A 19,053-nucleotide genomic window follows, 5' to 3' on the forward strand; every position below is an offset into this window, starting at 1 on the left:
CATTCATAAAGCCGTCTCTTGACTGTAGATGTTGACAATGACATGCCTATCTCCTCAAGAGCATTCTTGACCTGGCTAGATGTTGTGAAAGGGTTCCTCTTCACCATGAGCAGCATTCTGCTTGTCATCCACTTTAGTTTTCTTCCGTGGTCTGCCAGGCCTTTTGCTGTTGCTGGACTGGCCAGTTAATTCTTTCTTTTTCAGGATGTTCCAAACTGTTGTGTTGGCCGCTCCCACTGTTTTGGCTATCTCTCTGATGGGTTTAAGTTGTTTCCTCAGCCTAATGATGGCCTCCTTCACTCGCATGGACACCTTTTTGGACCTCATGTTGGGAGTTCCAGTGAACAGCTACCAAAAGCAAATGTAACACTCAGAACCACCTCCAGGCCTTTTATCTGCTTGATTTGTCATGGGGCACCCAGGAAACAAGCCACACCTGGCCATGCAGCTGCTTGTCAGCCATTCGTTCCATTACTTAGGAGCCACCAATGACGGGTGTGTGTGTATGCCACTGGCTGTACTTCCCGAATGGTTAGTGCCCCACTTTTGTCAACCCCCTTGAATTATAGCTGAAAGTCCTGACTTCGCTTCCATCTGCGTGTGTTTCCTTTCAACTTCAGTGTGGTGGTGTACAGAGGCCAACTGCCAAAACAGTTATCCTTGTTCCAATATTTCCGGCCCTGACTGTATGCCTCAAATTAGCAGTTGTATGGAGGCAACTGATAAGGCACCGTCTTCCATGGTTCCTTGGCTTCCTGCAATGATTTATTGCGGTGGATCCAAATGTCTGTCTGCAAAATACCAGGTTGGGAAATGGGGCCATTGCTCAGTGACAGAGGATACAAGTGGGTCATGTAGCCAGTACAGAGTGCTTCAGGATCCAGACAGTCCATTCGCCCTCCTCCCTGTCTCTCTCTCCTCCCCATCTCCCGCAGTCACTCAGCATCCTGTAGCCCCAGAGCACACTCAGTTATCTTTGGGCTGATTTTTGGGGTTCCCTTGTTAGGCTTTATTTTTCTAAAGTATCCTTTGCATGTCTGCAAAATTCAGGGTTCCCCCAAGTCTGCTGATACCTCCCTGTGTGTGTGGGTGGTACCGTTTTCGCTGAGCATTGGAACGAGAGAGAATGGGTCTTTGCAAACACACGGTGCTGTGTTTAATACTCAGCAACTACAACCCAAAGGATCCCGGGTAGCAGGACTGAAAAACATTGAACATTCAAGATCTTAGAAAGCCAGCCCTGGCCAGAATTGATGAGATAGATAGATAGATAATTCAGTTTAAGGAAGCGTCATATGTTTGGATGGAGTGCTGGAATATTTCATTGCCATGAAAACACAGTTCTCACCCCCCCAGCATCTTTTTTGAAATTATGACTTGCTGTGAAAAATATGGTGGAAGTATCAACATTCTCATTGAAGTAGTGGCTGCCAAGATGACTCTCCTCAGCTATGTTTCTACCATTTTGTAAATTTCTACTTTTTTATTTTGCATATTATAAAATATTTTAGGACAGCTGTAGGCCCTGCTCAGTGCTCCGAAGAAGTCTAGACAAGAAGTGAAACTGACCAAGATTCTTCACAGCCATGTCAGAGGTGCTTGGGACCAAAATGGAAAGAAAGGTATTGCGCTGATGCACTTTAAATGGGGGGGGGGGGCATAGCTACTCACTTGGAGTTTTGTAAAATTTCCTGGAGCTTTGCAAATTCTGCTCCAGCATGGTGCTTAAAATCACTGTGAAATGCTGAAGAGTGAATCACGCTAACTCTTTCCTCCTGGAGTTTTAACCTGTTGGTTATACAATGCTACTAACACCTACGGACCTACTGTGGGAGGCTGAGCTGGACAGCTAGCAGTGCCAAAGCTATTCCAGTTATCAGCCTGCAGGGCTGTAGTACAATCCTATTTGATGCTCTCCAATGTGCATAATCTTCTAGATGGTTCTGACTAATTATACTTTAGCTCTTGGTTGTTATTGCCGGGACTTAAAGTTGAAGAGGCGTTCTCATTGTTCCTTGCCCCTCTCCACTCCTCTTTCAGTATATCACAATTATTTTCACCATCAGAAAATGCTAAAGATCCATTTCTCTTTTCCTTTGACTTTCTGATTATTGGCAAGCAGCTTTCCCTCCTTCTTCTTTTTGGTAAGCCTGCAAGGAAACAATACTGCCATCTAGTGGGAATGAGGATTTTGCCCTGTCATCCCCGCCCCCTGCCCACCTATGAGAAAATATCTTTTAAAATGTATTTTACTTCCAGCAAACTTCATGAGCTAGACATTTCTGTGTTCTGGTCAGACTTCAATATCTGTCCCACCACCACCATTGCTTCAATTATTTGCGCAAAAACAATAACCTTATCCCTTGCTATGCCCTGGGTAGCTACACCTGCAAGTCTGCCCTAGGTACAGCCTTAGCCAGCGTTTCTGGCCTTCTCCTTCAAAGGGATTTTAATTCTAAAGTTGCTGTTTGCGAGACTACACGATTTCTAGGGGTGCCGGAAGAGTGTTTCATATTTGGCTGAGAGCATCAAATAGACAGTTTCAGACCTATGGAGAATCCTAGCTCTGTACTCTCATTGCTGATGGCAAGTTAGTTTCAAACCCATCTGTCCATTTTCTTAGGCACACTTCTTTGCCAGTCCTGCTACCCTTCTGGAGACACCTGAAGGGTATTGCGTTTCCAGAGCAGGTTTCAGGTTCCACTGTCTTCCTCCCTGCACGGCCACCACTGTTTCCTCTGCCAGCCTGGCAGACTGAACTCCGTGCTTCATGGGTGCCATCTAAGCTGCAATACCAGCCTGCCTGGACATTCTGTCAGCTGATGGGCCAATCCTTAGCCACCAAGCCCTATAAAGCTTTGGCCTTGGAGCTGGCAGAGTAACTTGTCTCTGGCATGAGGACACTGCCTAAATGCCTGCTCCCTTTCACTGATGGCTGCCTTGGATCTTGACCCATGCCTGGCTTTCACTGTGCTCTGGCCTTCTTGGCCTGACAGCCAACTCCCTCCCACCCCACCTCCTGGCACTTTTGCCAGTGCCTAACAACACCAGGGGCATATCATACTGTCAGGGTTGGAACTGAGCCCATAGAGCCCCAAAGCAGCTCTGATTCTGAGGAAGAGTTACAACCCGTGGGAGAGGAGTCCGCTCATCTCTCAGAGGTGCAGGTGCAGGGAGAGGCCCTCACAGGTGCAAGTTTTCAAAGGTCAAATTGAAACCCAGTCTACTCCTTTAAGGCATATGGACAGGTGATACAGTCTTACATTGGTCCATCTAGTGAGGCCTTTGGGCTGTCCATCAAGCACAGAGCTGCGTGCCCTGATTTGCAGTGCTTCTTCAGGGCCTTAGGACAAAACCCTTGCATGTGCTCCACCGTTCCCCAGTGGCTTCAATGGATTAATAACAGAAACTACTTAGAGACTGCAGCATAAATATGAGTGTTTAGTGAATGCTGCTAACTGCCATGACAAATGCCTGCAATTTTTTCTATCCTCCCATTTTCAATGTTATCTGTTTGGGGGTGGGGGTTGCCTTTCATTTCGCTATTCAAGGTAAATGGAAGGATTTTTTTTTTCCTGCTTAGTGCTAAATTAGCTCTAATTTGGATCAGTGATAGTGGCAGGACATCCCTGTGCAAGGAAAGGCAATGGGTTAACAGCTAGTGGCTGAGAAAATAGCCATTCTCTACTGAAATAGCATCTAGTGAGTCTTTCCTTCTTTTTTGGTTCAAATCCACACTCAGGCCAAAATACTCACTGGAGGATTTGAGGCCTGTCACTCTCTCAGCCTAACCTACCTCCTGAGCTGTTGTGAGGATGAAATGGGGGGGGGGGACATGTAGAGTGCTCTGAGCTCCGTGGAGGAAGGCTGGGATAAAAATGTAATAGATAATCCTATTAGACAAATATTCTTTCAGTGTCCGTCCTTATATAGCCAAAATGGCACCATCTATTTGCAGGAGAGAGGGGTTGGCAGGCTTGCGGGAATCTCAAAGTTTGCAGAAGTACCAAAAAAAATAAATGGATGGCTGGGGAGTGCTGGGAGTTGCAGGACTTTACAAAAGTGCTTTTTATTCTGAAGAGTGTAAAGCCCCCACATAGCTTCCCCCGTTTTTTAATCTTAAGAGTTCAGTGCATGTATAGCCATTCTTACCACCAGTGTATAGTCAAGAACCTAATAGCTGTGCGTACAGAGTAGTATGCAAAAAAGCACAGAAAAACAGAATGGGTTAGATGCAAATGTTGTTGTTGTTCAGTCGTTCACTCGTGTCCGACTCTTCGTGACCCCATGGACCATAGCACGCCAGGCCTTCCTGTCCTGCACTCTCTCCCGGAGCGCGCTCAAGTTCATATTCATTGCATCGGTGATGCTATCTAGCCATCTCATCCTCTGCCGTCCCCTTCTCCTTTTGCCTTCAAAAGATCCAAATGGGGCCCTCCCATTTCGAGAAGGAGGCCTTCCATGAATGGAACAACCTTCGACTAGGCATTAACTCCTACTAACGGAAGAGTGGGAGGCAATTTTCAGATTCCCCCCCCCCCCGCAACTCCCTGGGCCACCCCCATGCTGTTCTGGAGCATCCCACCAACAATCTGGAACAAATGTTTGAGGGGCTTGCAGGCGTACAGCGGAAGTGGCAAAAATCACCCACCCTCTTCCATTAGTGGGTGCTGGGAGCACCCTTTCCTTAAGCAAAACTCTTTCCTTGAGCAGAACTTTGGATCCAACCCACTATCTGGTCATTTCCACGCACAAACAATCTATAGCCAGGTACTGCCTAGTAGACAAAAATGAACTTCCCAATCCTTGAATCTGCTCATAAGGTCATAACAGTCCTGCTGGATCAGACCAAAGGCCTATCTAGCCTAATGTTTTCCATGTTAACCACTCAGATGCCTCTGGTAAGCCCACAAGCAGGACATAATGCAATAGCACCCTCCCACTTTTGTTCCCTAGCAACTGATATTGAGAGGCCTTTGATCCTGCAGGTAGCCCATAGCTATCATGATTAGTAGCCACTGATAGTCAGTGTTCTGGACGAAGGCTCATGCACCGCAGTGGAGAGAACAGCTCTAATAGTGCCCAATAAAAGTCTTCAGACACATGTAGGAAGAAAGCCAGTCTATGAAGCACATGGTCTTTGATGCTTATATACTAATGCCCAGAGTATGGGAAACAAACAGAACGAACTTGAACTCTTAATACAAGAGGGAAATTATGACTTGATAGGTGTAACTGAGACTTGGTGGGATGACTCCCATGACTGGAATACAGCAATGGAAGGATATAACTTGTTCAAAAAGAACAGGAGGAACAGAAAGGGAGGTGGGGTTGCACTGTATGTGAAAAATACATATCTCTGCACAGAAATACAGGAGGATGAGCTTGGTAGCCCCATTGAGAGCATCTGGATCAAAATAAATGGAGCAAAGAATAAAAGGAACCTGGTGGTCGGAGTCTACTACCGGCCACCCAATCAAGGAGAAGATGAGGCTGAAATTTTTCAAAAGCAAATAGCCAATGTTTCAAGGAAGCATGATGTAGTAGTAATGGGGGACTTCAATTTCCCCGATATTTGTTGGGAGACAAATTCTGCAAAACATGGCCCCTCCAGGAAATTCCTGACTTGTGTGGCGGATAACTTCCTCCTACAGAAAGTAGAGGAAGGAACTAGAGGACTGGCTATCCTTGACTTGATCCTAACCAACAGGGATGACTTAGTGGATAAAGTAGCAGTTACAGGAACTCTGGGGGAAAGCGACCATGTTATACTTGACTTCTTGGTTCTAAGGGAAGCAAAAGTCGAGTGTGGTCAAACGCGTACCCTGGATTTTAGGAAAGCTGATTTTAATGAACTCAGAACAATGATCGGTAAGATCCCATGGCAAGTGACTCTAACAAGAAAACGAGTCCAAGATGGGTGGGAGCTTTTCAAAAGGGAAATTCTCAAGGCACAATCACAAACAATTCCAACAAGAAGAAAAGGTGGAAGACAACAGAAGAAGTCAATGTGGCTTCACAAAAAGCTTAGAGATGATCTGAAAACAAAAAAGGACACATATAGGAAGTGGAAAGAAGGCCAAGCAACAAAGGAAGAGTACAGGCAGGTAGCACAGAATGGCAGGGATGGCGTCAGGAAGGCTAAAGCTGAGAATGAGCTGAGGTTAGTGAGGGATACTAAAAGCAACAGAAAGGCTTTCTTCAGCTATGTGCATAGTAAAAGACAGAGGAAAGAAATGGTGGTTCAGCTATTAAATAAGGATGGCAAAACGATAACAGATGACAAAGAAAAGGCAGAGGTGCTCAATTCCTACTTCAGCTCAGTCTTCTCCCAAAAGAGGGACTATGACTCCCCCAGCAAAGGCGAAGTACAGGCTGAAGGGGCAGGATTGCAGCTTGAGATGAACAGGCATATGTCAAGGAACACCTAATTCCTTTGAATGAGTTCACATCTCCAGGGCCAGATGAACTGCATCCTAGAGTAATAAAGGAACTGGCAGAAGAACTCTCAGAACCGCTGTCTATTCTCTTTGAGAAATCACGGAGGATGGGTGAAGTGCCAGGTGACTGGAGGAGGGCTAATGTCCCTATCTTCAAAAAGTGTAAAAAGGAGGAACCAGGGAACTACAGACCAGTCAGTCTGACATCAATCCCTGGGAACATTCTGGAGCAGATGATAAAGCAATCCATCTGTAAGCACCTTGAAAACAATGCAGTGATTACTCGAAGCCAACATGGATTTGTCAAGAACAAATCCTGCCAGACGAATTTGATCTCATTTTTTGATCAAGTCACCTCCCTTGTAGACCATGGGAATGCTGTAGACATCATATACCTCGACTTCAGCAAAGCTTTCGACAAAGTGCCCCATGATATCCTGATGAGCAAACTAGCTCAAAGTGAGCTAGGTGAAACAACGATCCGGTGGATCCACAGTTGGCTACAGAATTGGACTCAAAGAGTGCTTATCAATGGGACCTTCTCAAACTGGGGAGAGGTAACGAGCGGGGCACCGCAGGGCTCAGTCCTGGGCCCAGTGCTCTTCAACATTTTTATTAATGACTTGAGGAGGAGGTGCAGGGCATGCGGATCAGATCTGCAGATGACACAAAATTGGGCAGGATAGCTAATACTTTGGAAGACAGAAACAAAATTCAAAGTGATCTTGATAGATTGGAGCGCTGGGCAGAGAACAACAGAATAAAATTTAATAGGGATAAATGCCAAGTTCTGCACCTAAGAAGAAGAAACCAAATGCACAGTTACAAGCTGGGGGATACATGGCTCAACAACACTACAAGCAAGAAGGATCTTGGAATTGTTGTTGATCACACGCTAAATAGGGCCCAACAATGTGATATGGCTGCAAAAAAGGCCAGTGCTATTTTGGGCTGCATTAACAGAAGCATAGCTTCCAAATCCTGGGAAGTACTAGTTCCCCTCTACTCAGCACTGGTTAGGCCTCATCTGGAGTACTGTGTCCAGTTCTGGGCACCACATTTTAAGAAGGATGCAGACAAACTGGAGAGGGTTCAGAGGAGGGCAACAAAGATGAACAGGGGACTGGAAACAAAGCCCTATGAGGAGAGACTGAAAGAACTGGGCATGTTTAGCCTGGAGAAGAGAAGACTGAGGGGAGATATGATAGCACTCTTCAAGTACTTGAAAGGTTGTCACAGAGAGGAAGGCCAGGATCTCTTCTTGATCATCCCAGAGTGCAGGACACGGAATAATGGGCTCAAGTTTCAGGAAGCCAGATTCCGGCTGAACATCAGGAAAAACGTCCTGACTGTAAGAGCAATACGACAATGGAACCAATTACCTGGGGAGGTGGTGGGCTCTCCCACACTGTAGGCCTTCAAGACAAGGGGGGACAGCCATTTGTCAGGGATGCTCTGACTTGGGTTCCTGCATTGAGCAGGGGGTTGGACTCGATGGCCTTTTAGGCCCCTTCCAACCCTACTATTCTATGATTCTATGATTCTGTTTCTCTGTTAGCATGTGAAGAGTGCATTTATGTTAAGTCAGTAATGGGAACCACAGGGGATAAGTCCTGTGGATTTTTCCCCGCTTTTTTGGGGGGGGGAAATTTTGGGTTTTTTGGGGGTGGTGGGAGGCGTAACTTAGTTCCTTTGCTAGTCTGTGGTAGTAGCAAAAACATCAAAGGTCCCTGGGAAACCTTAATGACCCACAGATTTATTGTGGCATAAGCTTTGAAGGACTAAGGTCCACTTTGTCAAGCACATGAAGGAACTAGATGGACTCAGTTGCCCAGGACTGGCCACTCCACAAGTGCCTCTTTCTTCATTCTCATAAAGTCCTCCATTTTTTCTCACACTTTGCTCTCATATTTCAAATTCAACACGCCTAAGACTGTGGCCCTGTGCACACTTACTGTAGAGTAAGGCCCAATGAACACAATGGATGTGACCACTGGGTAGATATGTATAATAGGATTGTACCCCCACCCTGATCCAGATCAGGGACACAGTGCTGGGAGAGGTGGGATTGACCCTTTCCCCCTATACCATGTCCTTTATACGAAACCTTCCCACTCAGCTCCAGAACAGTCTTATTTATTGGTTTAAAATTATTTTTAGTCTGCCTTTAAGGATAAAACTCTCTCAAAGTGGCAATATTATGATTCTCAGATGCCTCCATGATCCATCACATCTCTACTTTGAATGTGTAGAGGCATTTATTTAACAACTTGTGACTTCATTATATTATTATCTGTCTATATATTCACTTTGCATTGTTGTGTGTCCTTGGTTTCATTTATTTATTTATTTGATTGATTGATTGATTGATTGATTGATTAGCTGCCCATCTGGCCGGCTACCCAGCTACTCTAGGTGGCGTACAATACTAATAACAAACTTACATAATTTCTAGTGAAACCATTAGGACATGGCCCATCAATATTAAAAGCCTGGCAGGATATGGGTATTTCAATAATACAGATAAGCTTATTTTGGACAGTGGTGCCATATTGCTTTAGCTGCCACGCAAACGGTTTTCGTCTCTCTCCAGTTCTCCCCTTCTTCATTCAGTTTTATCCTACCTGTTACCCAGAATGCCTGACTCTTCTCCATCAGGTTTTGCTTTGCAGACCCTTCCTACATTTAGCTAAACCTCCACAGAACTGAACAGCTGTTGGCCTTGTATGAAATCAAATCTTCAGATGCTAACTCTCCCCACCCCTTCTCTTTTAAAAAGGATTTTAGAAATGATGTGGGAATCATTTAATTCTCCACAGAGGGCAAGGCAGAGGTTGGCTGGAGTACAGAGCTAGCTTAACTACCAGATGGGAGCTGAGCTTGTGCAGAAGGAGTCCTTTCAATAAATTGATTTTTCTCCCCATTTGACCCCAGCAGAGGAAATGCAAGGAGGACGTTTGTCCTATCAACACAACTGAAAAGCACTGGGTTTGAAGTGATACAGAATTCTACCCATGGCTTTATGTTCATGACGACTCATTGATTTACTTATTTACTTTCTACAGTAATATACTGCCCCATAATGAAAGTCTTTAGGGCAGCTAACAAAAGTAAAGCAGTTCCATTCCCCCCACCCCCCAAAACCTAAGGACAGAATAAAACAGCAGCAGAGGATAAAGCAAATTTAACAAAGCTAATTTTTATGTATGTATGCATTTAATTATTTATGTATTACATTTCTATACCAGCCAATAGCTGAAGCTCTCTGGGTAGTTCACAAAAATTTAAACCACAAAGTACAGAATAAAAACAATACAAAATATAAAAGCGTTAAAACTACAGTATAAAAATACAACAGGAATAAAAACTAGCAGCAATGCAGAGATTTAAAATACAGTAAGAGATTTAAAACAGCAAAGACTGTAATGCTAAAATGCTTGGAAAATCAAAAAGGTCTTCATCTGGTGCCTGAAAGAGTACACGAGTACAAGCTAATTGCAACAACAAACATTTTCAGCTTTAAATTCCACAAAGATCAAAAGCTCCATTGGTCAGTAGGAGATATTTAGGATTCAAAGCTTGGGGGAATTAAAAACTTCTTCACCTAGCCCCCCAAAGACCAAAGCATAGGCACCAGGAGAGCTTCTCTAGGAAGGGAATTCTAAAACAGGGGGGCCACCACTGAGAAGTTCCTCCTTGTAGTAGCCACCTACCACACTTCAGTTGGTGGGGGCACATGCAGAAAGTCCTCTGAAGGTCTTAAGATCCAGGTATCTATGATGATGCCCCTTCATGGATCACTGCCTTGTTGTGGCGAAGGGGCTTGCGTAACTCAGTGAAGCCATAAGCTATGCCGTGCAGGGCCACCCAAGACGGACAGGTCATGGCAGAGAGTTCTGACAAAATGTGGTCCACTGGAGAAGGAAATGGCAACCCACTCCAGTATTCTTGCCAAGAAAACCCCATGGAACGTATCACAAGGCTAAAAGAGATGACGCCGGAAGATGAGCCCCTCAGGTCGGAAGGTGTCCAATATGCTACTGGGGAAGAGCAGAGGGTATTTCCAAGTAGCACCAGAAAGAGTGAAGCGGCTGGGCCAAACCCGAAAGGACACTCAGCTGTGGATGTGTCTGGTGGTGAAAAGAAAATCCAATGCTGTAAAGAAAAATATTGTTTAGGAACCTGGAATGTCAGATCAATGAATCAAGGTAAGCTGGAGGTGGTCAAACATGAGATGGCAAGATTGAACATCGACATCTTGGGAATCAGCGAACTCAAATGGACAGGCATGGGCGAATTTAATTCAGGTGACCATCATATCTACTATTGTGGGCAAGAATCCCTTAGAAGAAATGGAGTAGTGCTCATAGTCAACAAAAGGGTGGGAAAAGCAGTACTGGGGTACAATCTTAAAAATGATAGAATGATCTCAGTACGAATCCAAGGCAAACCGTTCAACATCACAGTAATTCAAGTCTATGCCCCAACCACTGAGGCCGAAGAAGCTGAGGTTGATCGGTTCTATGAAGACCTACAACACCTTCTAGAACTAACACCACAAAAAGATGTCCTCTTCATCATAGGGGATTGGAATGCTAAAGTAGGAAGTCAAGAAATCACCGGGATAACAGGCAGGCATGGCCTTGGTGTACAAAATGAAGCAGGACAAAAGCTAATAGAGTTTTGCCAAGAGAACATGCTGATCATAGCAAACACTCTTTTCCAACAGCACAAGAGGCAACTCTACACATGGACGTCACCAGATGGTCAATATCGAAATCAGATTGATTATGTCCTTTGCAGCCAAAGATGGAGAAGCTCCATACAGTCAGTCAAAACAAGACCTGGAGCTGACTGTGGCTCAGATCATGAGCTGCTTCTTGCAAAATTTCGGCTTAAATTGAAGAATGTCGGGAAAACCACTAAACCGTTCAGGTATGACCTAAATCATATCCCTGATGAATATACAGTGGAGGTGAGGAATAGATTTCAGGGATTAGACCTGATAGACAGAGTGCCTGAGGAACTATGGACGGAGGTCCGTAACATTGTTCAGGAGGCAGCAACTCAATCCATCCCAAAGAAAAAGAAATGCAAGAAAGCCAAGTGGCTGTCTGATGAGGCTTTACAAGTAGCTCACGAAAGAAGGGAAGCGAAAAGCAAGGGAGAAAGGGGAAGATATACCCAACTGAATGCAGAGTTCCAGAGAATAGCAAGGAGAGACAAGAAGGCCTTCTTAAATGAACAATGCAAAGAAATCGAGGAAAACAACAGAATGGGAAAGACTAGAGATCTCTTCAAGAAAATTGGAGATCTCAAGGGAACGTTTTGTGCAAAGACGGGCATGATAAAGGACAAAGAAGGCAGGGACCTAACAGAAGCAGATGAGATTAAGAAGAGGTGGCAAGAATACACAGAAGAACTATACAGGAAAGATCTGAATGTCCCTGATAGCCATGATAGTGCGGTCACTGAACTTGAGCCGGACATCCTCGAGAGTGAAGTCAAGTGGGCCTTAGGAAGCATTAGTAACAACAAAGCTAGCGGAGATGACAGTATTCCAGCCGAGCTATTTAAAATCCTAAAAGATGCTGCTGCTAAAGTGCTGCATTCAATATGCCAACAAATCTGGAACACTCAACAGTGGCCACAAGACTGGAAAAGGTCAGTTTACATTCCAATTCCAAAGAAGGGCAACGCCAAAGAGTGTTCAAACTACCGTACAATTGCGCTCATTTCACATGCCAGCAAGGTGATGCTCAAAATCCTACAAGCTAGGCTTCAGCAGCATGTGAACCGAGAACTACCGGAAGTACAAGCTGGGTTTCGAAGAGGCAGAGGAACTAGAGATCAAATCGCCAACATTCGCTGCATCATGGAGAAAGCAAGAGAATTCCAGAAAAACGTCTATTTCTGCTTCATTGACTATGCTAAAGCCTTTGATTGTGTGGATCACAACAAACTGTGGCAAATTCTTAAAGTGATGGGAGTACCAGACCACCTTACCTGTCTCCTGAGAAACCTGTACGAGGGTCAAGAAGCAACAGTAAGAACCAGACATGGAACAACCGAGTGGTTCAAAATTGGGAAAGGAGTACGACAAGGCTGCATATTGTCACCCTGCTTATTTAACTTATATGCAGAGTACATCATGAGAAATGCCAGGTTGGATGAATCAGAGGTCGGAATTAAGATTGCTGGGAGAATTATCAACAACCTCCGATATGCAGACGATACCACCCTAGTGGCAGAAAGCGAAGAGGATCTCAAGAGCCTCTTGTTGAGGGTGAAAGAGGAGAGTGCAAAAGCTGGTTTGAAACTCAACATTAAAAAAACTAAGATCATGGCATCTGGCCCCATCACTTCCTGGCATATAGAAGGGGAAGAAATGGAAGCAGTGACAGATTTTACTTTCTTGGGCTCCAAGATCACCGCAGACGGTGACTGTAGCCATGAAATTAAAAGACGCTTGCTCCTTGGGAGGAAAGCTATGGCAAACCTAGACAGCATAGTAAGAAGCAGAGACATCACCTTGCCGACAAAGGTCCGTCTAATCAAAGCTATGGTTTTCCCAGTAGTAATGTATGGCTGTGAGAGCTGGACTATAAGGAAGGCTGAGCGCCGAAGAATTGATGCTTTCGAACTGTGGTGCTGGAGAAGACTCTTACGAGTCCCCTGGACTGCAAGGAGGTCAAATCAGTCCATCCTAAAGGAAATCAACCCTGACTGCTCATTGGAAAGACAGATACTGAAGCTGAAGCTCCAATATTTTGGCCACCTAATGCGAAGAGAAAACTCCCTGGAAAAGACCCTGATGCTGGGAAAGACTGAAGGCAAAAGGAGAAGGGGACGGCAGAGGATGAGATGGCTAGATAGCATCACGGATGCAATGAATATGAACTTGAGCACGCTCCGGGAGAGAGCGCAGGACAGGAAGGCCTGGCGTGCTATGGTCCATGGGGTCACGAAGAGTCGGACACGACTGAACGACTGAACAACAACAACAATCTATGATGATGACACGTTTAACGTACAACTTGAGTTTCAGTCGTTAAGGACTGGTTCACACATCCAGTGATAGTTGAATATGAGACTCAAAACTAAAACACCACAGGTAGAACTTAACCCGAATCTCGCTTTGTAGTGCTTTTCAGTTGAGTTGATTCATACATTCAGCTGCCAGTCATACACAGTAATCAAGGTAGAGAAGTGATATCTGTGCATGTGTGAACCAGGCCTTACACTTCTCAACCCACCAGAGTAAACCTCAGATTTTGAACAAGTGAGATGCTAATAATGTAGGTTGCACTATGTTTCATTTCACATCCCCTGAGTTACACATGGGGACCTGGGGATCTTCAGTACCACCTTCTTCCATATGTGCCTCTGCAGATGATGGAGTTGGAAATGGTAAGGTCTTGCTCTGGGTGAGATTGCTGGCAGACTTCTACAAGGAGCAGGGCCTTTTCAGTAGTGGCAACAACTTTGTGGTATGACCTCCATAGAGAGCTCCAACAAGCTCTCTTTCAGTTACCAGGCCAAACCTTGTGTCTTTCAAAAGACCTTTGATTAGTTTGGCTGGTTTGGTTCTGCTTTTGGTTAGAATACTGCTGGCTATCATATTGCAGCTGTGATTGTGTCCATGCGCTGTTTTATCTGTCCTGAATCTCCCACGATTCAGCATCATGAGATTACTTATGAGAGAGGGAGAAAAACATTTCTCAACCCACTTCCTCCGCCCCAGGCATCCTTTTGTACGCCTCTATCATGTCTCCTCTTACTTGCCCTTTTTCTAAGCTAAACAGTCCCAGACATCATAACCTTTCCTCATAGGGAAGCTTTCCATCCCCTTGATCAAAACACTACAATATTCTTTTAGAGGTGCAGTGACTAGAACTGTACACAGCTTTGGCTACTCCTGGTAACTATGCACCTTGACTTGGGGGGCATCGAGAGGGAGGCATCTGCAGCCTTATCAGGTGACTCTGTGGATGTGCTAAATTCGTGCCTCGCTGTAACAATGGACTGGATGAGGGCTAATAAGCTGAAACTCAGTCTACACTAGACAAGACTGAGGTGCTGTTAGTGGGTGTTCATCCTGTTCTGGATGGGGTTGCGTTTCCCCTGAAGGACAAGTTCATACCTTGGGGGTTCTTCCGGAGTCATCATTGTCATTTGAGGCTCAGGTCACCTCAATGGCACAGAGTGCCTTCTACCAGCTTTGGCTGGTGGGCCAGCTATGCCCCTACCTGGACAGGGATAACCTGGCTTCAGTAGTCTATGCTCTGGTAACCTCCAGGTTAGGTTACTGCAATGTGCTCTGCGTGGGACTGTCCTTGAAGATGGTTCGGAAGCTGCAGCTTGTGCAAAATGCAGTGGCCAGATTGATAGTGGGGACCAGAAGGTTTGAGCATACAAATGGATTCTGGCCAGCTGCCTGTATGTTTCCAAGCCCAATTGAAGGGGCTGGTCTTGACCTATAAAGCCTTACACGGCTTGGGACTGCAGTACATGATGGGGCACCTCTCCTGGTATGAACCTACCCAATACACTATGAGGCCCTCCTCCAAAGGCCTCCTCCGAGGGAAGCTTCAAGGATGGCACCAAGGGAGAGGGGCTTCTCGGTGGTGGCCCCAACTGTGGAATGCTCTTCCCAGTGAGGTCCATCCAGCACCAGCATTGTCATCTTTTCAATGCCAGGTTAAGACTTTCCCCTAGTCCCAGGCATTTGACAACACATGATGGGGCATTTTAGTTCTTTTAAAAAAATCAGGTCCTAGCAGTTTATTGTGAATTGTGAATTTTCACTTGTTTTCAAACTGTTATACATTTTTGAATGTTAAAGGTTTAATATTAAGTTTCATCATGCTGTGAACACCCCCTCCCCGAGTGCTTTGGCTATTGGGCTGTATAGAAATGAAATTAATGAATGAAATGAAATGAAATGATAATTTAGTGTTCTACCTAAATTATCAAATTTAGGTAGAAATTTAGGCAGCAAAATGTCTTGGACCACTCCTGGAGGTTTAGCTGCTATCAGGGGTGTTGTTATAAAAGAGCCCACCTGGGCATGGGACCCGGATGTTTTTTGAGCTGTGCACTGGATCTTTTGAGCTGTCCTAATTGCCCTTTTTTTTTTTTTTTTTTACATTTTCCCATAGACTTGCATTGGAAAATAAAAATGGCCATAACCTTTTTTAGTGTGTATGACAAAGACATAAAATTCAGAGGCTCGGTAGCCCCCATGGAGCTGATTGTATATGCCAAATTTCAGGCAGTTAGGTTCAGTGGCTTTTGTGCTAGTCACAGGTAAAATTTGCTATTTTCAAAAAAATGTGTCAAAGCAAAGAGCTATATTTTTTTTGTGCTTCCACATACGTGCATGGAATTTGGGGACCTGGCAGCCCCTATAGAGATGACTGAGCCTGCCAAATTTCAGACAGTTAGGTCCATAGGGATGTCAGAGAAATCCACTGCGGATTCAAATGAGGCCAGATTCTTTGGAATCCGGCCTCAGGAATCCACAGTGGATTGGGACCACATACCTCCACTCCAGGAGGACTGGAGGCAGAATGGCACTCGGCTGCTTCTTGCCAGCCAGAGCCGTTCACCTCCTCCCTGTCCCTGCCAATTGCCATGTCTTTTCTTTCTTTCTTTCTTTCTTTCTTTCTTTCTTTCTTTCTTTCTTTTTTTTAAAAAAAAGGCGATCGGGAGGATGTGCCCATAGACTTGTACACAAAATAGAGCCATGAATCTTGCATATAAGCCTATGGATACATAGATTTAGACACAAGATTCATGACTCTATTTGCGTCTAAGTCTATGGGCACATCCTCCCAATCGTCATTTTTTAAAAAAGAAAAGACATGGCAATCGGCAGGGACAGGGAGGAGGCGAATGGCTCTGGCTGGCAGGAGGGAAGGTAAGTGGCCCCTAAGCCGGTTCCCCGCCCCCCAGAATCCTCACAGAGTGGAGCCGCTCTGGAGGATTCCGGGGGGGTGAGGAACAGATCGCCTTCCCCCCACGGATTCCCCACTGGAACAGACGTTGGGGAATCCGTACACCCCTATAGGTCCAGTGGCTTTTGTGCTAGCCATGCATAAAGTTTCCTTTTCCCAAAGTCTAAAACAAAAAGTAAAAACTGTCAAACCACCCAGGGGATTAGGGAACCTAATCAGAAGTTGTTTAAGGTGACCATTAGGAGATTACTCTGGTGTAGGGTTTTTTTGAGTTGCAAAAACCCTCTCTCCCCCTACTTTTCTGCTCTTACATGCCCACTGTTGGGAGCTTGCCTGCAATGAAATTTTGAAGAGGGAGAAGGAAGGGAAGAAAGAGCTCCATGTGAAATACTGGTATTTCACAGCATCTGATTTTATTGCCCCAAACTGGAATCTTTCAATTCTGCAGAAGTTTCGTAGCTTCAGTACAGCAAAGGATCCAGTCAGCCTCCACAAACTTCTTTCTCCTCCTCCACTTTAATTTCTCCTAAATAGCTGTAGGACTCAAATAATCACAAAGGGAGGGTTAGGACTGTGTGGCGTCATGATCGAGAAACTGGTGGGGCTTTTAAATAGGTTCATAGAATAGTAGGGTTGGAAGGGGCCTACAAGGCCATCGAGTCCAACCCCCTGCTCAATGCAGGAATCCAAGTCAGAGCATCCCTGACAGATGGCTGTCCAGCCTCGTCTTGAACGCCTCCAGTGTGGGAGAGCCCACCACCTCCCTAGGTAATTGGTTCCATAGTCGTATTGCTCTAACACTCAGGACGTTTTTCATGATGTTCAGCCGGAATCTGGCTTCCTGTAACTTGAGCCCATTATTCCGTGTCCTGCACTCTGGGATGATCAAGAAGAGATCCTGGCCTTCTTCTCTGTGACAACCTTTCAAGTACTTGAAGAGCGCTATCATATCTCCCCTCAGCCTTCTCTTCTCAAGGCTAAACATGCCCAGTTCTTTCAGTCTCCCACCCATCTTGGACTCCTTTTCTTGTTAGAGTCGCTTGCCATGGGACCTTACCAAACATTGTTCTGAGTTTATTAAAATCAGCTTTCCTAAAATCTAGGGTACGCGTTTGACTACACTCGGCTTCTGCTTCCCTTAGAACCAAGAACTCAAGTGCAACATGGTCGCTTTCCCCCAGAGTTCCTGTAACTGCTACTTTATCCACTGAGTCATCTCTGTTGGTTAGGATCAAGTCAAGGATAGCCGATCCTCTAGTTCCTTCCTCTATTTTCTGTAGGAGGACGTTATCTGCCACACAAGTCAGGAATTTCCTGGAGGGGCCATGTTTTGCAGAATTTGTCTCCCAACAAATATCGGGGAAATTGAAGTCCCCCATTACTACTACATCATGCTTCCTTAAAACATTGGCTGTTTGCTTTTCAAAAGTTTCATCCTCGTCTTCTCCTTGGTTGGGTGGCTGGTAGTAGACTCCGACCATCAGGTTCTTTTTATTCTTTGCTCCATTTATTTTGATCCAGATGCTCTCGATGGGGCTACCAAGCTTATCCTCCTGTATTTCTGATTTCTACAGGTTCTGTAGTTTTAAGAAAGCTTGAAAAAGCTCTCAGCCCCCTCACCTCATAAAGTTCATTTAAGTATGTACAGTCCTTACAAACCCTCCACAGCCTCCTAAATTCCTCTGAAGTACTACCTCTCTGAAAGGAGCCACTTGGCTTAGGGAATTCTCTCTATGCCCGAACCCCATGCACATTTCCAATCACCATTCTTTTTTTCCTCCCCTCCCCTCCCCTCCCGTCCCCTCCCCTCTTCTCTCTCTCTCTCTCTCTTCTTTATTCCATCCAGAGCATATCTTGGGGAATTCTTAAAGAAACTTCTCTTGAGCGGGCAAGAGAAGTTCTGAACTATATTTGACTTTATACAAACAGACAAGAGGGTTGGTTTTTCTCCTTCTCACTCAAGCCTTTGAGAAAAGTGGGTTCACATGGTTGCAGAGAAACAAATCTGGGGCTGTTTTGTTTGTCAGCTGCCATTATCCAGCAATAGGAAGGGCCGTAGCTCTGTGGTAGAGCACATGCTTGGCATGCAGAAGGTCCCAGGTTCAATCCCCAGCATCTCCAGGTAGGGCTAGGAAAGAATCCGGCCTGAAATCCTGGGGGAACTGCTGCCAGTCAGTGTCAACAATTCTGTGCTAGATGGGTCCAGGGTCTGACTCATTATAAGGCAGCTTCCTATGTTCCTATGAACAAAAAACTTTAATTAAAAAATAGGAGTTTCAGTTTGTTTTTTAAGTGAAGGGGAGAGAAATATTGCTAATTTCTGCAATCCTATGTATGCCTACTGAGAAGTCCCATTATGTTTAATGAGGCTTACCCTCAGGAAAGTGTGCATAGGATTCAAACATGTTACTTTTGCAGGGAGGTTTGCACCTTGATGTTCTGCATGTTTACTCAGTTGTGAGCATGGTTCTGCAAGCTTAACACAGTGCCTACGCAATTCCATCTAATGAATTGACTACCCTTTCAGCTCAGTCCTATGCATGTTTTGTCATTTGTGGGTTTGGGGTATTTTTGCATGAACTCCGGCTTCATTGGTGAGGGAAAGGCACTTAGTGCATGCTCAAAGTCTCTCCATAACTAAGCCCTAGTTTTGA

General features: G+C 45.1%; 1 protein-coding gene across 7 annotated transcripts in view; it reads left to right on the forward strand.

Moving 5' to 3' along the window:
• PRKCE (protein kinase C epsilon) overlaps positions 1-19,053 on the forward strand; it is a 498,772-nt gene that overhangs the window by 125,298 nt on the left and 354,421 nt on the right. For 4 of the 7 annotated variants that reach the window (XM_084828977.1, XM_084828978.1, XM_084828981.1 and 1 more), the window contains exon 1: positions 620-1,622. The exons of 2 other annotated variants lie outside the window; for them this stretch is intronic. Coding sequence is in view for 2 of the 5 variants with exons in the window: in XM_084828975.1 (XP_084685101.1) it covers positions 1,587-1,622 (36 nt within the window). In the remaining 3 variants the exon portion in view is untranslated. Of the gene's footprint in view, positions 1-619; positions 1,623-19,053 lie in introns of those variants that run through there. One more of the 7 variants, XM_084828976.1, reaches the window with a different exon arrangement.

Source organism: Heloderma suspectum, chromosome 1 (genome assembly GCF_057233095.1).
Source record: "Heloderma suspectum isolate Gila_16-S chromosome 1, 16-S_ref, whole genome shotgun sequence".
In the NCBI taxonomy this organism is placed as follows: domain Eukaryota; kingdom Metazoa; phylum Chordata; class Lepidosauria; order Squamata; family Helodermatidae; genus Heloderma; species Heloderma suspectum.